This window comes from Erithacus rubecula (genome assembly GCF_903797595.1).
Source record: "Erithacus rubecula genome assembly, chromosome: 2".
Classification (NCBI taxonomy): Eukaryota; Metazoa; Chordata; class Aves; order Passeriformes; family Muscicapidae; genus Erithacus; species Erithacus rubecula.
The window spans coordinates 86,371,402-86,386,504 of record NC_136685.1 but is presented as its reverse complement, the minus strand read 5'-3'; the positions used below and the strand labels follow the sequence as shown (position 1 = coordinate 86,386,504).

The 15,103-nt window shown below is 40.3% G+C and overlaps 1 protein-coding gene across 2 annotated transcripts; it reads right to left on the bottom strand.

Moving 5' to 3' along the window:
• Positions 1 to 6,071: 6,071 nt before the first annotated feature.
• COX7A2L (cytochrome c oxidase subunit 7A2 like) lies at positions 6,072 to 14,790 on the bottom strand. Of its 2 annotated transcripts, XM_079298594.1 has the most exons (3): positions 14,405 to 14,790; positions 7,294 to 7,425; positions 6,072 to 6,412 (listed from the first exon to the last, which is right to left on the bottom strand). In XM_079298594.1, exons 1-3 carry the CDS (start codon positions 14,474 to 14,476, stop codon positions 6,266 to 6,268), a joined length of 351 nt encoding a protein of 116 aa, XP_079154720.1. In that variant the 5' UTR covers positions 14,477 to 14,790; the 3' UTR covers positions 6,072 to 6,265. The 2 variants fall into 2 exon arrangements, with proteins under 2 accessions (XP_079154720.1, XP_079154721.1); XM_079298595.1 differs by lacking the exon at positions 7,294 to 7,425 and having other exon boundaries at positions 14,405 to 14,775.
• Positions 14,791 to 15,103: the final 313 nt, after the last annotated feature.

The following is a 15,103-nucleotide window of genomic DNA, read 5'->3' as shown; positions in this document are numbered from 1 at the left end:
CCAGTTAAAATGTTAAAATATGAAAAGATAAATATAGATCAGTGATCCTGATAAAATGTATCAAGTGGTCATTTGAGTTTACAGTATGCAAAAACCAGGGAGAGGGATGATTATAGTTAATACTGTGACTGACAGATTCATTCTGGTTTCCCTTAGTTTGGTTTACCCAAGTAATTAATACAATTTAAATTAAGAAGATGGGATTTGAGTCCAGGAAATCCACATCACAATTTTTTATTCCAAGCTGCTTGTCAGTGAAAGTAAAGATATGCACACAGTTGATAAATTTCATGAAAGGCACGTGTATTTCAGAATTATTCTAGTATTTTAATACTGTCACATTTGGATATTGTATTATGTTTACATTTTATACATGTTGCAGTACAGAGATAAATATACAGAGATAAATCCTCTGCAGGCAAACTACACAGGCATTATTGGTGAGGTTTTGCATAGCTGGGAATGTGTCTGAGCAAAACTCACCCCTTTATCTAGTGACCCATTCTTCCGTGGCCATTGAAAGCTGCTACAGAGCTTCAGGAAAGGCTCCAGCTGAAACATGTAGATCTCTGAGACTGCCAGAAATTGCTCTTTTGGTGTGTCTTGAAAACATGCATCTCTGAAAAGACAGTGTAAGGATACAGGGCTACAAGCTTCTTGCTGTCTCCACCTTATCAACCTTATGTGGACTCCAACCTGTTTGACTGCAGAATAGGGTTTTCCTGTAGCTGCTGTTGTTTTGTAAGAGCCTAAAGTCTTGCCTCCTGTTAATTCTCCAGGGTTATGCTACTGACAATGAGTGTGATGAAGTGTGGGTTTTGTTTTGCATATGAGCAGAATTTCTTAATCAGTTCCAATTAGAAGACTAATAAATTTTCCTTAAGCTTATGCAAGAACAAGCTTTAATATGTAGCACTTGTTCTTTATGCCAGAAAAGCTGCATGTCATTAGTCTTGCTCTCTTTGCTGCAAGTCAAGATCAAGTTGGTGGAACTGACATTTACAAGCTCTCCACTCCACCAAACATGCTCCCCTTGTTTCCTTGCAGAGTGCTGTTCTGCTTTTAGTTTAAGGGAAGACACAATTTTCATTTATGCAGCATTGTGGATTAGACAATGTACAGCTTTCTCTTGTGAGTAGGTAAGCAACTAAAGATGACACAGATGATCTTCCTCACATATAAGAACCTTTGAAAAGGGTAAGAATGGCTTCCTGTGGTTGGAAGAACACCTGGCTAACCCGGGCAGGGTGTAATGAGCTCTGCCATGGATGCTGTCAGCTGCCTCAATGCCTCAAGTGAAAGCTTTGTAATAGACACACTCTATCATTGATGCCTAAATTTTCAGTTTTGGGTGTGCAAAATTAGGGCTCAGTGGTGAAAGGTATCCAAGATATTTGAGGTAGCACCATACCATAAATAAAGCACTTACAGTAAAATGAATGTGAGTGTCTGAATTGTAAGGAGGATATGAAAAAGGGTACAAAAATGCATTCGAGGTAGCAGGGCTTGAAGTGTAAGAATGTTGCAGGCAAGAAGTATCTCCTCTTTATTTAAAATACAGTCTGGCATTTGTAAGCAGCAAGTCATTTGATGCTCCTATGCTTGCACACCTGTGGAATAGCTTCTTCAAATACTTCTCACTACAGTAAGACTTTCAGTGGGTTAGCAGGATTGTGTACTTGACAAAGGAGACTTCCAGGGCTTGTTCCAGCTTGCAGAGAAAAAACACATGTGACAGATTATATGAATATGATATGAATATTTCTGAAGTTTTTTTGAAGTCCTTAGAAACAATTTCATTTGTTTTGTGGGACAGAATATTTAAGAAATTATGCAAAAAACAAAAATTTTCATGGTCTTCAGAATAAAAAATGTGGGAGGAAGGGGGAAAAGTGAGAGTGCTATGCAGCTGATGTGAATAAGGAAAAATACTTCCCCCTCTCTCCCACCTCCCAGTTTTGCAGCACTGGATCCACCAGGCAAAATCATTCAGAAAAAAAACATTTTATCAGGGAGTATTATGTCTCTTTGGAGCCAGAGGATGATAACTACCTTCTTGTTGCTACTGGGCTTGTAGATCTGGGCTGCCTGCAATATACTGGGTGGTATGTGAGAAAACAGACCCTTAAATGCAACTTTCTTGTATTTTGAGATAATTAATGTACAAACTAGTGGTTTCTTCTGTCTAGTGACATATCAAAAAGTAATCTGGGATCACGTGGGAAGCATCAGAAGATAAGATCTGGTGTTAGTGAGATAGCACACTGATGCTTGACAAGCATATATCCTATTCCTGATCCACAGAAATGCTGCACTCCCTCTCACAGCAAATATGCTTCTAGCTCTTAGCAATCTGTGCATCACTTCCACTGCAGATCACTGGAATTGTTTCAAATTAATGATCTTTTATAAATGAAGATGCAGTTAGTACTGAAAATGCAAAATGCTTAAAAGGTTGTTTATTGTGCCTACTGCTTAACTGTAATGCTTAGAATACAGGCAAATTCTTCTCATTGTCCATTTTAGAACAGAGATCAAGCTTCAGCTTTCTTGTGAAACTCTTCACTGAGGTGATGGGCAGGAAAGGGGAAAAATTTAATGTCATAAAATGCAGGTATTTTGCACTTTTTTCAGAACAGTTTAGCATGATTTTATACATAGCTTAGCCAATACATGCCCATTTTTCTCTTTGTAGAAAAGCATCTGAATTTTTCAAAGTTTAAGATGTGCAGGGGTATGGTTTGTGAGAGGAGTCACCAAAAAACCCCCCCCAATCAATCTGTGATTCTTAAAGCCTCTTAGAAGGCAGAAAGGAGGATAAAGACAGAATAATTACCATGTACATGTATGCAAATAAACTATTCTTAACTGTTTTTAGGTCTGTAAGATTAGATTCCAAATTCTCTAGTTTTTCATGCTTTTATTCCTTACAATGCCTTTTAATTTGAAAGTTTTGCTTTAAGGCAAGATCAAACAGATAATGTCTCAGTTTGGAAATAATCAGTCTGTTGACAATTTAAAATGTTAAGGCAAAAGCCTGTTGAGACTGTATGGTCACACTACAGTACTGTACACACAGTACTCAACACACTTTAATTTTTAAAGCAGCTGTCAGATGTATGTGCATGCTATCAACATCTTCTCATATGCATTTATTCTACTACTCCCACACAAAAGGTAGGGGAGGAGATCTTATTTAAAAACCATTACAATGATACAACTATTGAATCCAGGTTGCCACAGAAATTATTTAAGAAGGAAAACCACTGTCTCTCAACAATAAGATAATGCCATGGGGGATAGATGATTACCCACAAGATAATTTTGTTCCAGTGTATTATAAATCTCAGCTGCTTTCCCTTCCAAACTTGGCACCTTGGGGTATGAAAGCTTATTATAATTTATTCTCTAATATACATTCAAACCAAAACACTAGGGTATAAGCTATAATTTTAAAAAGGCTTCCCCCACCTTTTTTTTTTTTTTTTTTCAGTGTTGGTAGGTTGCATATTTTCTAAGACAAAACTGAGAGTTTATAAAACAAGAACACTATAATGAAGTTGTAGGTCCCATCATATTCTTGCTTCTGGGGATGACAACTCACAGTACTGAAGTAAGCCTTGATGCTGCAAGTCACCCCTGGTTCTCCTTACTTAAGACTTTAACAATCAGGCCAGGGTCAGACTACTCCTTTTAAAGGTAAGGGTGTTCTTGAAGGCTTAAGATGATGATTAGGTCTCTGTATCACAAATAATTCAAAACACTTGAATCTTCACAGAAGTTTGGCATCAGTATTTTAAAACAGATATTAGTTTGCTCTAGGGAGAAACAGGATTTACCACGTTGCGATTTCATGATGATTGGCAAAACTAATTGAGGAAAGGGGCAAGAGTTTGCTGCCACAGACTAAAGTGGTTACAGCTTGGAAACTTTCCTGTTTTTCAGAGTACTTTGCTGAGGGAACATAGAAATGCAGTCTGCCCTTTCTCTCAGACCTGGAGCTGTACTCCAGGCTGCAGACAAGCCTCTTTGTTCTTTAACCCCCAACTGAATCATGGGTGTCAATCTCAGAAGCTCAAGCAGAAGTCTCACCCTGCTTCAACTGGGTCAGCTTTTGCAAGGAGGGAAAAGCGAATTTAGTTTTTCCAAATCCAGACATTTGGGGTGGAGAGGTGGAGGGAAAGGTGTGCAATGGATTGTGTAGTCTGTTTATTTGCAAAATCTTATGGGTGGTTTTTGTCCCTTTGGCACATGTTCTTAGCTGCTGACACAGAGCTGGGAAAAGGGAGGCCCAGGGCAATTCTGCTATCCTTGGATTCAGCCATGACCTCTAACTGCAAGACATGAACCCAATGTCCTAGCTGAGTTACTTTAAGCAAGCTGGGTCTGAGTGCTAAGCTTGTCATTCCTTCCACGACAGTATTCCCACTGGCTGTGGGTAACAGCTTGGTCATTTTATCCACATCTGCTTTAGCAACAAGCAGAAAGGTGTTACCCTCTACATGAGCCCTAAAAATAGTTGATTTAAAACAAAAAAAAACCCAGTACTATCACAAAAACAAGCAAAAAAATATAAAATCTCTAACCCACCCTTCCAACAAAACCAAAACCAAATCAGAAGACTAAGAGCATGGGAATACTCTGAACAAAGTTCAGCTTCATGAAAATCTACCTGTCAAGTCTATTTACTACTACAAAATTCTTACAGGCAGTGCTTGATAGATGGTATGTAGGAAAGACAGACAACAACCTACTGTGCTGTTTTCTCTTTCTTGTTTTTTTTGTAGTATTTAACAGGCTACAACACAAGATTTAGTGCCAGGGAAGCATGGGTTACTGAGAAGAAAATATTTTATCAGTAGAAGCAACACAACTATCAGTTACTGCAGAATTTATTCTCTGCTATTCATTGACTCTTGCCATCCTTATAAAACTATTTTTCATTGACTTAAATCTCTTGCATCCTGAAACACCAACGTTGACTGAAACCTGAGATCAGAGTACAAGCAGCTATTTTCTTTGCTAAGAAGCAGTAGTAAGGCTCTGATGTAACCTAAGTGGAAAAAATCAGAATGTTTTTAGTAAAATATTGAAAAAAGGAAGTTTTGGTTTCCTTTATCAACTCTTTTTCTTATTTACTTTGAAGGTTGTTTCTGCACAGTTGTGTGATGGATCTTTACAGAGGCTAGCAAATCAAAGTTCAGGGGCAGAGGAGGAAATAATTAGAGAACGTATTTTGTGAAGACTTGTATGAAGCTTGCAGTTCAAGGCTATGCTATTACAAGGGCTGTATATGGGTTGTATTGGCTTATCTCTCTTCCATCCACAGAAATGTGTGTATATAAATAGCTATCTGCAGGCACCTGGAAATAGTAAGCAGCTAAGTTATGACAGTGACCTGTTTCACCAAAAATTATTGTTAAATACATAGTGCACTTTGGGAGAGGCTTTTAAGAGATTTAACATCTCAAAAAGATGACAGCAAGGTAGCTGAATTAATTTTATGATTTGGAATGCACAAATTGAACTTAAAAGTGTACCAATATGTTTATTTCACTACCAGGCATGCTGAAATGCTCTGAAACTTTCAAGACTTGCCTCTTGGAGTATTCATGTCTTTATTGCATGATAACACAGTTTGCAAAGGGAAGTCCAAAAACTGGTGGAACTGATGCTACAATAACGGTGCACTCTGCTGCATACAGTGATGCTACAGTTCTGGAATAAATCCACTTTAAATGCTCCAGGGAGACAAGCCCTTTGTCCTACTACCAGAGGTGGTATATTATTTGCTAATATACCAGCATTTAGAAAAGTTTCATTGCCAGCTGCTTATGTAAAATGATCTGTATAGGACAGAAGCAGGTTCCAAGTATGCTATAATTAAATTATTTGCTTTCAGTGTTTTGGAAACTAGCAGCATCCTTCCACTAAGGAATGTGGTGCATAGCTCACAAATTATTTGTCCTGTCCTCTCTCTAACATTGTTTAAGTTGGGGGAGAGATGGAAGGAAAAGCTTAAATTTATCCAGCTGTTTATAAACTCCTGCAAGACAAAAAAGCTACAACCATATGTTAAAATAATGTATTTCTCTGTTTATATTGGTGTTTTAGAATACATAAGGCAACCGATTTAAAAACATTTTCTCCAAGAAATCCGATCTGAATAATGAACCCTATGTGACCACAGGGAACAGATTCAAGTGCAAAGTGGTACATGCAGGATATCCTTCAGAGGAGAGCTGAGAGTCCCATGAGGTGTGGTTCATTTATTTTGGTTTTTTGGCTGTGAGGCAATGTACAGTGCTATCAGACAGTAGATAGTCCCTCCTATTGTCAGTGCCATTGTGGTCCGATAGAGCATCCTATCTGGATATCCTCGCTTCAGGTGTACTGGCAGCCCATCTGATCTCTGTGGGAAGAGTTCAAGGAAAAAACAAGCAAAAAAGAAATTAACACCCATGCTGAGGTCATTAAGCAATAAGCTACCTTGGGTAAATTAAGAGAATTCTGAGAGGGAAACCTTGTGACAAATAGGTTCACTCTACACCCAAGTGTATTTTGTCTAGCAAGACAAATGCAAAGGCAAGTTAATTTTGTTAGCCAGAGCTGTTAAGTGCAAGCAGAAAGATGTATCCTGAAATATTTTTCAGGAGGACCTGGATGGGAAAAGTGTCACTAACAACGGAATGTGAAAAGATATGCATAAAAATTATTCACCAAGTCAGACTGACACATTCCAAATGGAAGTGGCATGTAAGAGTGAAAAGGGAACATTATAAAGTATATTCTTGATGCTTAAAAAAAAGCTTAACTAATTTGTTTTAAGTTAAGTCGTGTATTTAAAAATTCCATAGCTAACAAACTGGCTTTGAAAACTTTACTGTGCTGCTCTAATACTGCAGTATAAACAGCTTCAGCAACATTCAAATCATTATGCACAAAACAGGAACGATTTGCTTTGCTCTTTCACATCTGCTTTAAGGCATACTCAGATTCCCGAAGAGAAAGTGCTTTCAAAAGTCAAAGAATACAACCACCACTTTCTGAAGTCAGCAAAAAGACAGTGTGACTGCATTTATCTACTTTCTGTATTTATCTCCTATACAAGGCATATATATACTTTGTAATATAGTACAAGTACACAGATTATACTGTACGTGACAGTTTCTTGACTAAACTTTACAGAATTCAGGCATTGTAGAATGGCAAAAGTAGTTAGCTATGTTAAAATAAGGACAGATATGTCCCATTCTCCAGTTTTCTTCAAACTACTCTCAAAGTTGTCATTACCTGAAAAATTTTCTGTAGGTCTGGCACCTTGTTTGGATTCAACAAAGGATCAGTTGCTGGTAAACCTGGAGCAGGTTTACTTGTCCCAAAAATCGGATCTGGGGATGCAGTGGGAGCTAATGGTTTGAGACCCTGCATAAATAAAGATTAAAATATCAAGGTACTTGCAAATGTACAAATTGTCACGCTAGGCAGGCACACTGCCAGTCATTGCAAGGATACATTAAAAAGAGTATTTATCTGGTATGAAGATTTGTGACAAACACATTGTTAAGTCACCAATATCGCAGTGACAACTTGGGGTCAGAGCTTAGCAAGGAAAGCCTCCTTTCCAGTTCGAAATTCATCCATGGCATGAATTTATAGCTGTTATTTCTCTGTGCTAGTACTTGCTCCAAATTACTGCTTCTGTTACGTACACAGACTATCTAGGACTCTCTGAGCAGTAGGATTAGGAACAAGGGTCAGAGTGAGGAATGAGCTTTACCTCCTGCAAGCAGTAGCCAAAAATAAATAGGCCTTAAATAATTTGGATGTACAATTTGGGGATTAAAAAAAAAAAAAAAAAAAAAAAAAAGGATCATTTGGATCATACAGAAGTTGTAAGGGTGCTCAAGGCTCTCCAGAGTCCCTGATATAGTGGATATTTTGTGCAGGTGTAACATACCATAGCCATACCTAGAAACTACGTAATCCAGTTCTGTTATTAAGGACACAAAGTCACAGCCAATATGAGGTGGCCTCCTTGTCTTTATTACTGTAATTAGATTAAACAGTTATGTCTGGACACGTGGCAGTGATGTTTTACATGATGGCTCTCAAAACAGCTGCAATTTTTTTTTCCTAACTTGCCACAGATATTAAAAGCATTGTACAGTTAGTTTAATGCAACAGGTTTTTATTAGAAACAGAAGCAACCATGGGTCAAGTTAAGACTGCACAGAAATTCTGGTTTCTGTTCAAAGGACTAGTTGATGCATTTTGTATTGAAGAGAACTGTCTGACAGTATTTGGAGCTGAAAGCAGACTGGTATTCTTTCTTTTGTGCCAGCCATAGACCAGACGTGTTTTCCTTATGCAAATTATCTGCTACAAAAGGCATCTTCAGCAGAAAAAACAGATTTCTCAGCCTCCCAAAATATCCTATGGAATGGCCATCAGTGCTGTACCCTGAGGATCTGGGTTCAGCTTCCCATTCCCAGTCAGTGCCTGACTGAATATTAGAATCCACTTGCGATCTTTCTGATTATGTTTTGAAAGGCAGCAGCAAAACTGAATTTCTTGGTATATTCAGTAACTCATGCCTTCCTACTGAGCAGGCTTGCACAGAAAGTAAGTGCTGCTGAATTATTCAGGACCAGTGACCAGTTCTGGCCACAGTGCTATGAAGGAAGCATCTAGGGAACTATTATTAGGCAGGGGAAGTTACTAACTATTTATTCAAGGCTAAGTACCAGCTACATCCAAGGCCCTGAAGAAAGCAATTTTGGAGGAGTATCTTTGTCTATAGGAACTTTAAGTACTTTATTAGATTTGTCTTAAAGAAGTTGGTGATTTGGCAGAAATAACTACAGAAGAGATGTTTATACTAATGTGCAGGTGACTTCTCCAAAACTTTTCTTGCCTTCTTGATTTTTAGTATCTCAGGTGTCTTAAAAGTCTCCAGTTCTTTTTTTCTTTTGCCTTCCTGAAAAAGCAGTTTTTTCAGGAGCAGTGCCATCTAAAAAGTTCAGTACTTACTAAATCAACAACTGTAGGTTATTGCATACTTTTTCAACCTTCAGAAGTATATTCCTGTTCAGATGGAGAATGTAAGATTCCTTTCTGCAGGAGGCACAGCAGTCAGACCAGACTCAAGTGACAAACTTCATTGTGAAATGAAATGGAATCAGTTCAGCAAACTCACATAATCATCAATGTAAAGGCGCAAATTACTTCCCAAGCAGCAGGATGCCACTTAAGAATACCACATAGCCATTTAAATAAAAAACATTGATGTGGTTCATTGGCTTCAGGAACGAGTACCACAAAACACATGCTGCAGAAGGGAGACAGTTCAGTCTGCTTAATGCAGACAACTGCACTAATTAGGGTTCCTCACCAATGTAAAATTTCACTTGAATTTCATCCATGAATTATGAGTCTTGGCCAACTCTGACCAAGCTCAGTTAAATTAGTGCAAATGTGTGGCTGTTCCAATTTGTACTTGCCTGTGGTTATTGAGAGAAAGTGGCAAGTACTTTCTCTCACACCCAGTTTACTAAGCTTAACATGACTGATGAGAAATCCATAGTGTAATGTAAAGGTGAATTTCACCGCTGAAAACTGTAAAGTAAGAACCTTAAATGACCCTTGGTCACTGTATTTAACATCACTAAAACCACAGGTTTATTTAATGACATCAGTGTCTCACAATACTCAGGATAATACTGAGAAATTAATGTGTCTACACATTTGACCTAAGCTTCATTTAAAAAAAAAGTTAATCATTGATAATTGCTCTTCTGCTATTAAGGTATTAATGTTTCATTTTTAATCACTATAACAGGATTTTTTTTTTCTCAAATCTTGGACAAAGTACAGCAGCTGTAGTTATGCAGAAGAGTCAACATCAGCTGATTTCATCAGCATGCTACAGCAATGACTTTTTCAAATGCTGAAGTCCTCAATGAAAGGTTAAGACATGTAGCTAATCCAAAAGAGTAAACAGAATTTTCTGTCTACCCTTCTATAAGGTGTGTTTGTTCTCCTGTCAGAGGTCTGAAGATCTTGGGACCCAATGTATCTCTTGGTTGGCCATCAGACTCTAAGTTAAAAAAAAATACATCTGGCTCATATGAATTTGCAAGTTAGGTTTACATTTTCCTGACAGCAAAAACAGTTAAGGATTTGGAGCATAATTTAATGGAGATAGTAGAACTTAAGTTTTTTAATGTAAGGGGAGTTGCCCAAACAGATCTGAGAATGAGAAAGAAAACTGAAGTAAAGGCCAAAAAGAAATGGGGAAGTTTCTTTGGGAATCAGTATTTCAGAACATGCATTGAATATAAACCTACTGAACCTAGACACTTCTAAACTAAGTAGCAGGTCCTTCACAGTAGAATACACCTCACTGCCTAAAGTTATATTTTCTATGACACACAAGGCTCTTAGGTAAAACCAACTGAGTCTTTCTTTGTACAGGGATGATGATCCAATGACAGTGATTTTGTGTACATATTAAGTACTATCTAAGGCACAAAAGGTTACATATTACAGATTCTCAACTAACTCTAAACAATCCATACTGGCTAAAATCAAAATATCTGTGGCTCATGGGGGCTTTAAATAGCTACAAGCAAAAGAAGTTGTAACAAGTGAAGATACTGTAGTACACCTAAATTTCTGCTAGGATCATGTTCAGTAGAAGAACTAGGGGAAAGTTCATGTACTTGTCCTCATCTGACACTATCTGAAACTGGTCCCAGCATTTGTACTTTAAACATAAGCTAACTCTTTGAATTACTATTTTTATTGATTTTTTAGTGGTTATGGCAGCCATTATCCTCCTACATAGAAGTAGTTTTGAAAATATTTCACTCCTCAGCTAGCTAAGGAAGTTCCCAATTATTCAAACAAGATAAATGGTTCAGACTATACAACCTTTTTAAATGTAAAATTAAGTCTTCTAAGCATGTTAAGTCTGAGATGGAAAGAATACGGATTTCAAACTCAAGAGGTTTTGTTTTGTTTTTTTTTTTTGTTAGTATAAGCTGTTAGTTATGTTACTGTAAGCAAAATAATTTCTCAAATCCTTTTAGACTGATGTTTTGCAAGCCCACAGTAAGCTTAAATCTGTTGCAATACAGTAATGTCTTGGAAAGCACCAGAATGTAATAGCACAGAACAAAAACAATTTTTATACTGCATATTTTACCAAGGAGAATTTGAATGGCAGGATTTCTTCACTTTTCCAGAAACATCAAAATAAACAGAAGCATAAAAAGAAAACCACTTGACATGCTCAGCTATAGTTTTAATAAATGGAGCAATTAAATCAATAGGAAAAAAAATTACTTTGTTTTGGACTTAAGGTGTTAACACTCATGGGATTACCTTTATATTTCAATTGCTGTTTATTGAAAGCACTTTAGCAGACTGATGCATCTAGATGTGTGAACTGGGAATTCAGTCAAGCTTAGAGAAAAAAAAAGTAAATTCTACAAAAAATGCTGGCATAATAACATTGTAAAAAGGGATTGAAAATAACTTTTAAGATTGTAACTTCTAGAAAGGAGGTTTGTTACTGTTTAGACTTGAAGCCCTTTCCCATTCCTCTCCCAAGCCTCAGCTCTTCACTATATAAATGAAGTATCAATGTTTATTCTCCAAACATAACTTTGTCAGGAGAGGTAAGAAATGCCCCAATCACTGCAACAGTGCTAGATAAATATATTGGTACTGTATAAGTGCTATACATACTAGAATATTATTTATTCTGCTGTCCTCTGTTTCTTGCACCTCTGACCCCTGATAACTATCCCTGAAGCCTTCTAAAGTTGAAGTGCTTCCAAAGTGATGGGGAAAGATGAGGACAAAAAGCCTTCTTGGGACAGAAACTGCCTATCAGAAGCTCTCTGTTACCCCAATGTTTATTTAAGATCCTAGGGTAATTCAGGATGGAAGGGCCCTCTAGTGCTCTTTAGTCCAGAGCAAGGTGCCACCAGATTGCTGTGGGTTTTGTGTGTCCTGGCCTGGAAAACCTCTGAGTGCACAACCTCCTTCTCCAGGCAGCTGCTCCAGTGCTTGACTCTTCCCACCACGAACACATCTTTCCTCCTGTCCAGCCTGAACCTCTCCTCTTGCAGTTTATGCCTGGTGTCTTTTGCCTTCCCAGCATAGAGCACTGTGCAAAGCCTGGCTCCATCTTGCAAACCTCAGCTGGCTGCTGAACTTGCTCCAGCTGCCATTCCCACAGCTGGCCACAGTTGGATCACCTCCAAGTGATCCAGAAGTGCTGAGCAGGGGAGAGCCTTGCTTTCCTCAACCAACAGCTCACAGGGTGATAGAGCCAGGAGGCTGCTGTTTTCCTGCCTGGCACTACCTCTGGAGCTCCACCACAAAGCTGATACCACCAGCCCCTCAGTCACCACCCCAAAACCCTGCAGGGGCTCTTCCTTCCTGCACAAGCAATTGTGCCTTTTTTCCATCATGGAACTTCACAGTGTTCCTGTCAGATCATTCCCATGCTCTTGGTAGGTCCCTCTGAATGGCAACTCTGCTTATAATTGTTTTGAGGCCACTCCCTTGCTGCTTTCTGTAAACTTTACAAGAGTACACTCTATTGCCTGCTCTGGGATAAAGTCCTGCAGTAATCTGCAGCATTCCACTTGTAAGGAGTGGTAGAGTTATGAACCATTAAGCACTGTATTCAGTCTGATCATCAAGTTCTCTTAAAAAAAAACTTTAGAAAAAATAGTTGTGTAGTTTTCCTGGGATCCTTGAAATAATCTGAGGTTTTACAGCTGCTTCACACTATATTCTTGTTTGTGAAGATGATTGGATTTTCCAAGTAAAACTCTCACAGTCAAGGATTCCCAGGAAAACAGAACTGTAAAGTAGATGCTAACATAATTAACAGGCTAAGAATGAAGTAGAGTTGTGTATCACAATTAGTCTACAAGAATGTAGTGACTTTAACTAATTTCAGTCACTTTTTAAAATTAATTTATTGGGAAGAAGACCAACCATAACTTTGATTTCATATATGTGTATGCATCTGTATCTATTTTTTTTCATTAAGACTTTTGTTGTTTAATCATATGTTTGTTCTTTGGAAGCAGTTTTTTGAAAGGTTGGCTTTTTAAAAATCATTCTTATAACTCTTAACCTCCAGTTCTAGGGTTTTTTTTAAGCTGTAAGAATTTAGTTTTTTCAAACTTTACTCAGAAAATGGAACATGGTGTAACAACCATACTGCATTTGTCCCATGATAAAATCACATTACAGATCCTCTTAATATTATTTGGGAATTTATACTGATGTACAGAAAAGCAATTCCTGTGATTCCAATATGCAACTCTCATGCCTTGAAATGACTGATGTACTCGGGTTCATTCTGCCCTCACTCAGATTTGCTTTGCTCCTGAAGATTTAACCATGTCCTTTCACTATGCAGTGTGACAAGTATAAGCTTGCTGAATTCCATCTTTATGTCTATAGATTTATTTACTAAGTTGGCATCATACAGAGGAGAGGTAAGTTTTCAGTTTACAGTAAACAAACTTTCCTGGATTTTTATCCTCCTGGGGAAGGTTTTAGTGCTTTCAGTAATTGGGGATTTTTGTTGCATGCATGGACCAGAGACCAGGGCTGTTTCCATTTGCCAGCTGCAAGTTACAGTACCATGTTCTGGGACCCTCATTTCAGGAAGCACACTGAGGTGCTGGAGTGTGTCCAGAGGAGGGCAATGGAGCTGGGGCACAAGTCTTATAGGATGGGGGTGTTCAGCCTGGAAAAAGGAGGCTCAGGGGTCACCTTGTCACTCTCAACTCGCTGAAAGGAGTGTGTAGCCAGGAAGAGGTCATTGTCTTCTCCCAAGCAACTAAAGACAGCATGAGAGGAAATGAACTCAAGCTGTGCCAGGGGAGATTTGGTTGGACATCAGGAGGAACTGCTTCACAGAAAGAGAAATCAAACATTGGGATGGGCTGCCGGGAGAGGTGGTGGATTCGCTGTCCCCACAGGCGTTTAAGGAAAGGCTGGACGTGTCACTCGGTGCCCTGGTCCAGCTGACACAGGGGTGTTCGGTGACATGCTGGACTCGATCATCTCGGAGGTTCTTTTCAACCTAACTGATTCTGTGATTCGGTGATTTTAAAACCCCGCCAAGCACCGCTCAACTCTGGACCAGCCCTCTGTGCTGAAAGCCCGTTACTTCCTTGCCATAACCCGCAGTTCATCCCAAAGCTGCCCCACGGGCCGCAGGGCACAGCGTCCCGTCTCGCCAAGGTCATGCGCGGGGCCGGATCCGTTCGGCGCCCGTGGGGGCGGCCGATCCCTGCCCGGCCCAACGCGCGCCCGCGGTGCCGCACCCCCGGCCGGCTGCGGGGTGTCACCTGTGCGGTGTTACCTGTGGAGTGTAGGCGGCGGCCGCCGTGGCCCCGACGAGGCGCTGCGTGAAGCTGCTGAACTTGTAGTACATGGTGTGGGCCGGGCGGGCACCGGCTGCGACGGCTCGGCCGAAAGGACCCGTCCCGCCCGCCGCCGGCGTTTTGGCGACGCCGCACCGTTCAAGGGCCCCACCGGCTCAGGGACGCCTGCGCGGGGAGGCGCAGAAAGAGTGAAATTTAAAAAAAAAAAAAAAAGTCCGAAAAATTACAGCAGCCTGCTCCAAATCAGCGCGAGCGCGCCTCTCCCAAGCACGCCCGCCACGGGCGGAAAAACGAGGTCGGCGGCAATTTCCAGTCAGGCAGAAAAGGTGAGCGCCCCAACCGGCGGGATGGACGGTGGGGGCGGGATGCGACTCGCGGCGGGCGGGGCGGAGGGGCGTGGTCATAGCAACCAATCGGCGCGGGCGGGAGGCGAGGCTCCGCCCACCGAGGGCGGGGCGGGGGCGCGCGGGGCAGGGGCTGCCTCACGGCGCCGCGCGGGGTGAGGGCTGCGCTGGAGCGGCGCTCTGCTGGGCCGGGCTCCGCGGGGACGAGCTGTGCAGCAAGCCAGTACTCACAGAGTCACACAGGCTGGGAAACACCTCCCAGAGCATCGCGCCCCATGAGCCATCACCGCCGTGTAAATAGACAGGGCACTGGGTGCCACGTCCGGGCTTTGC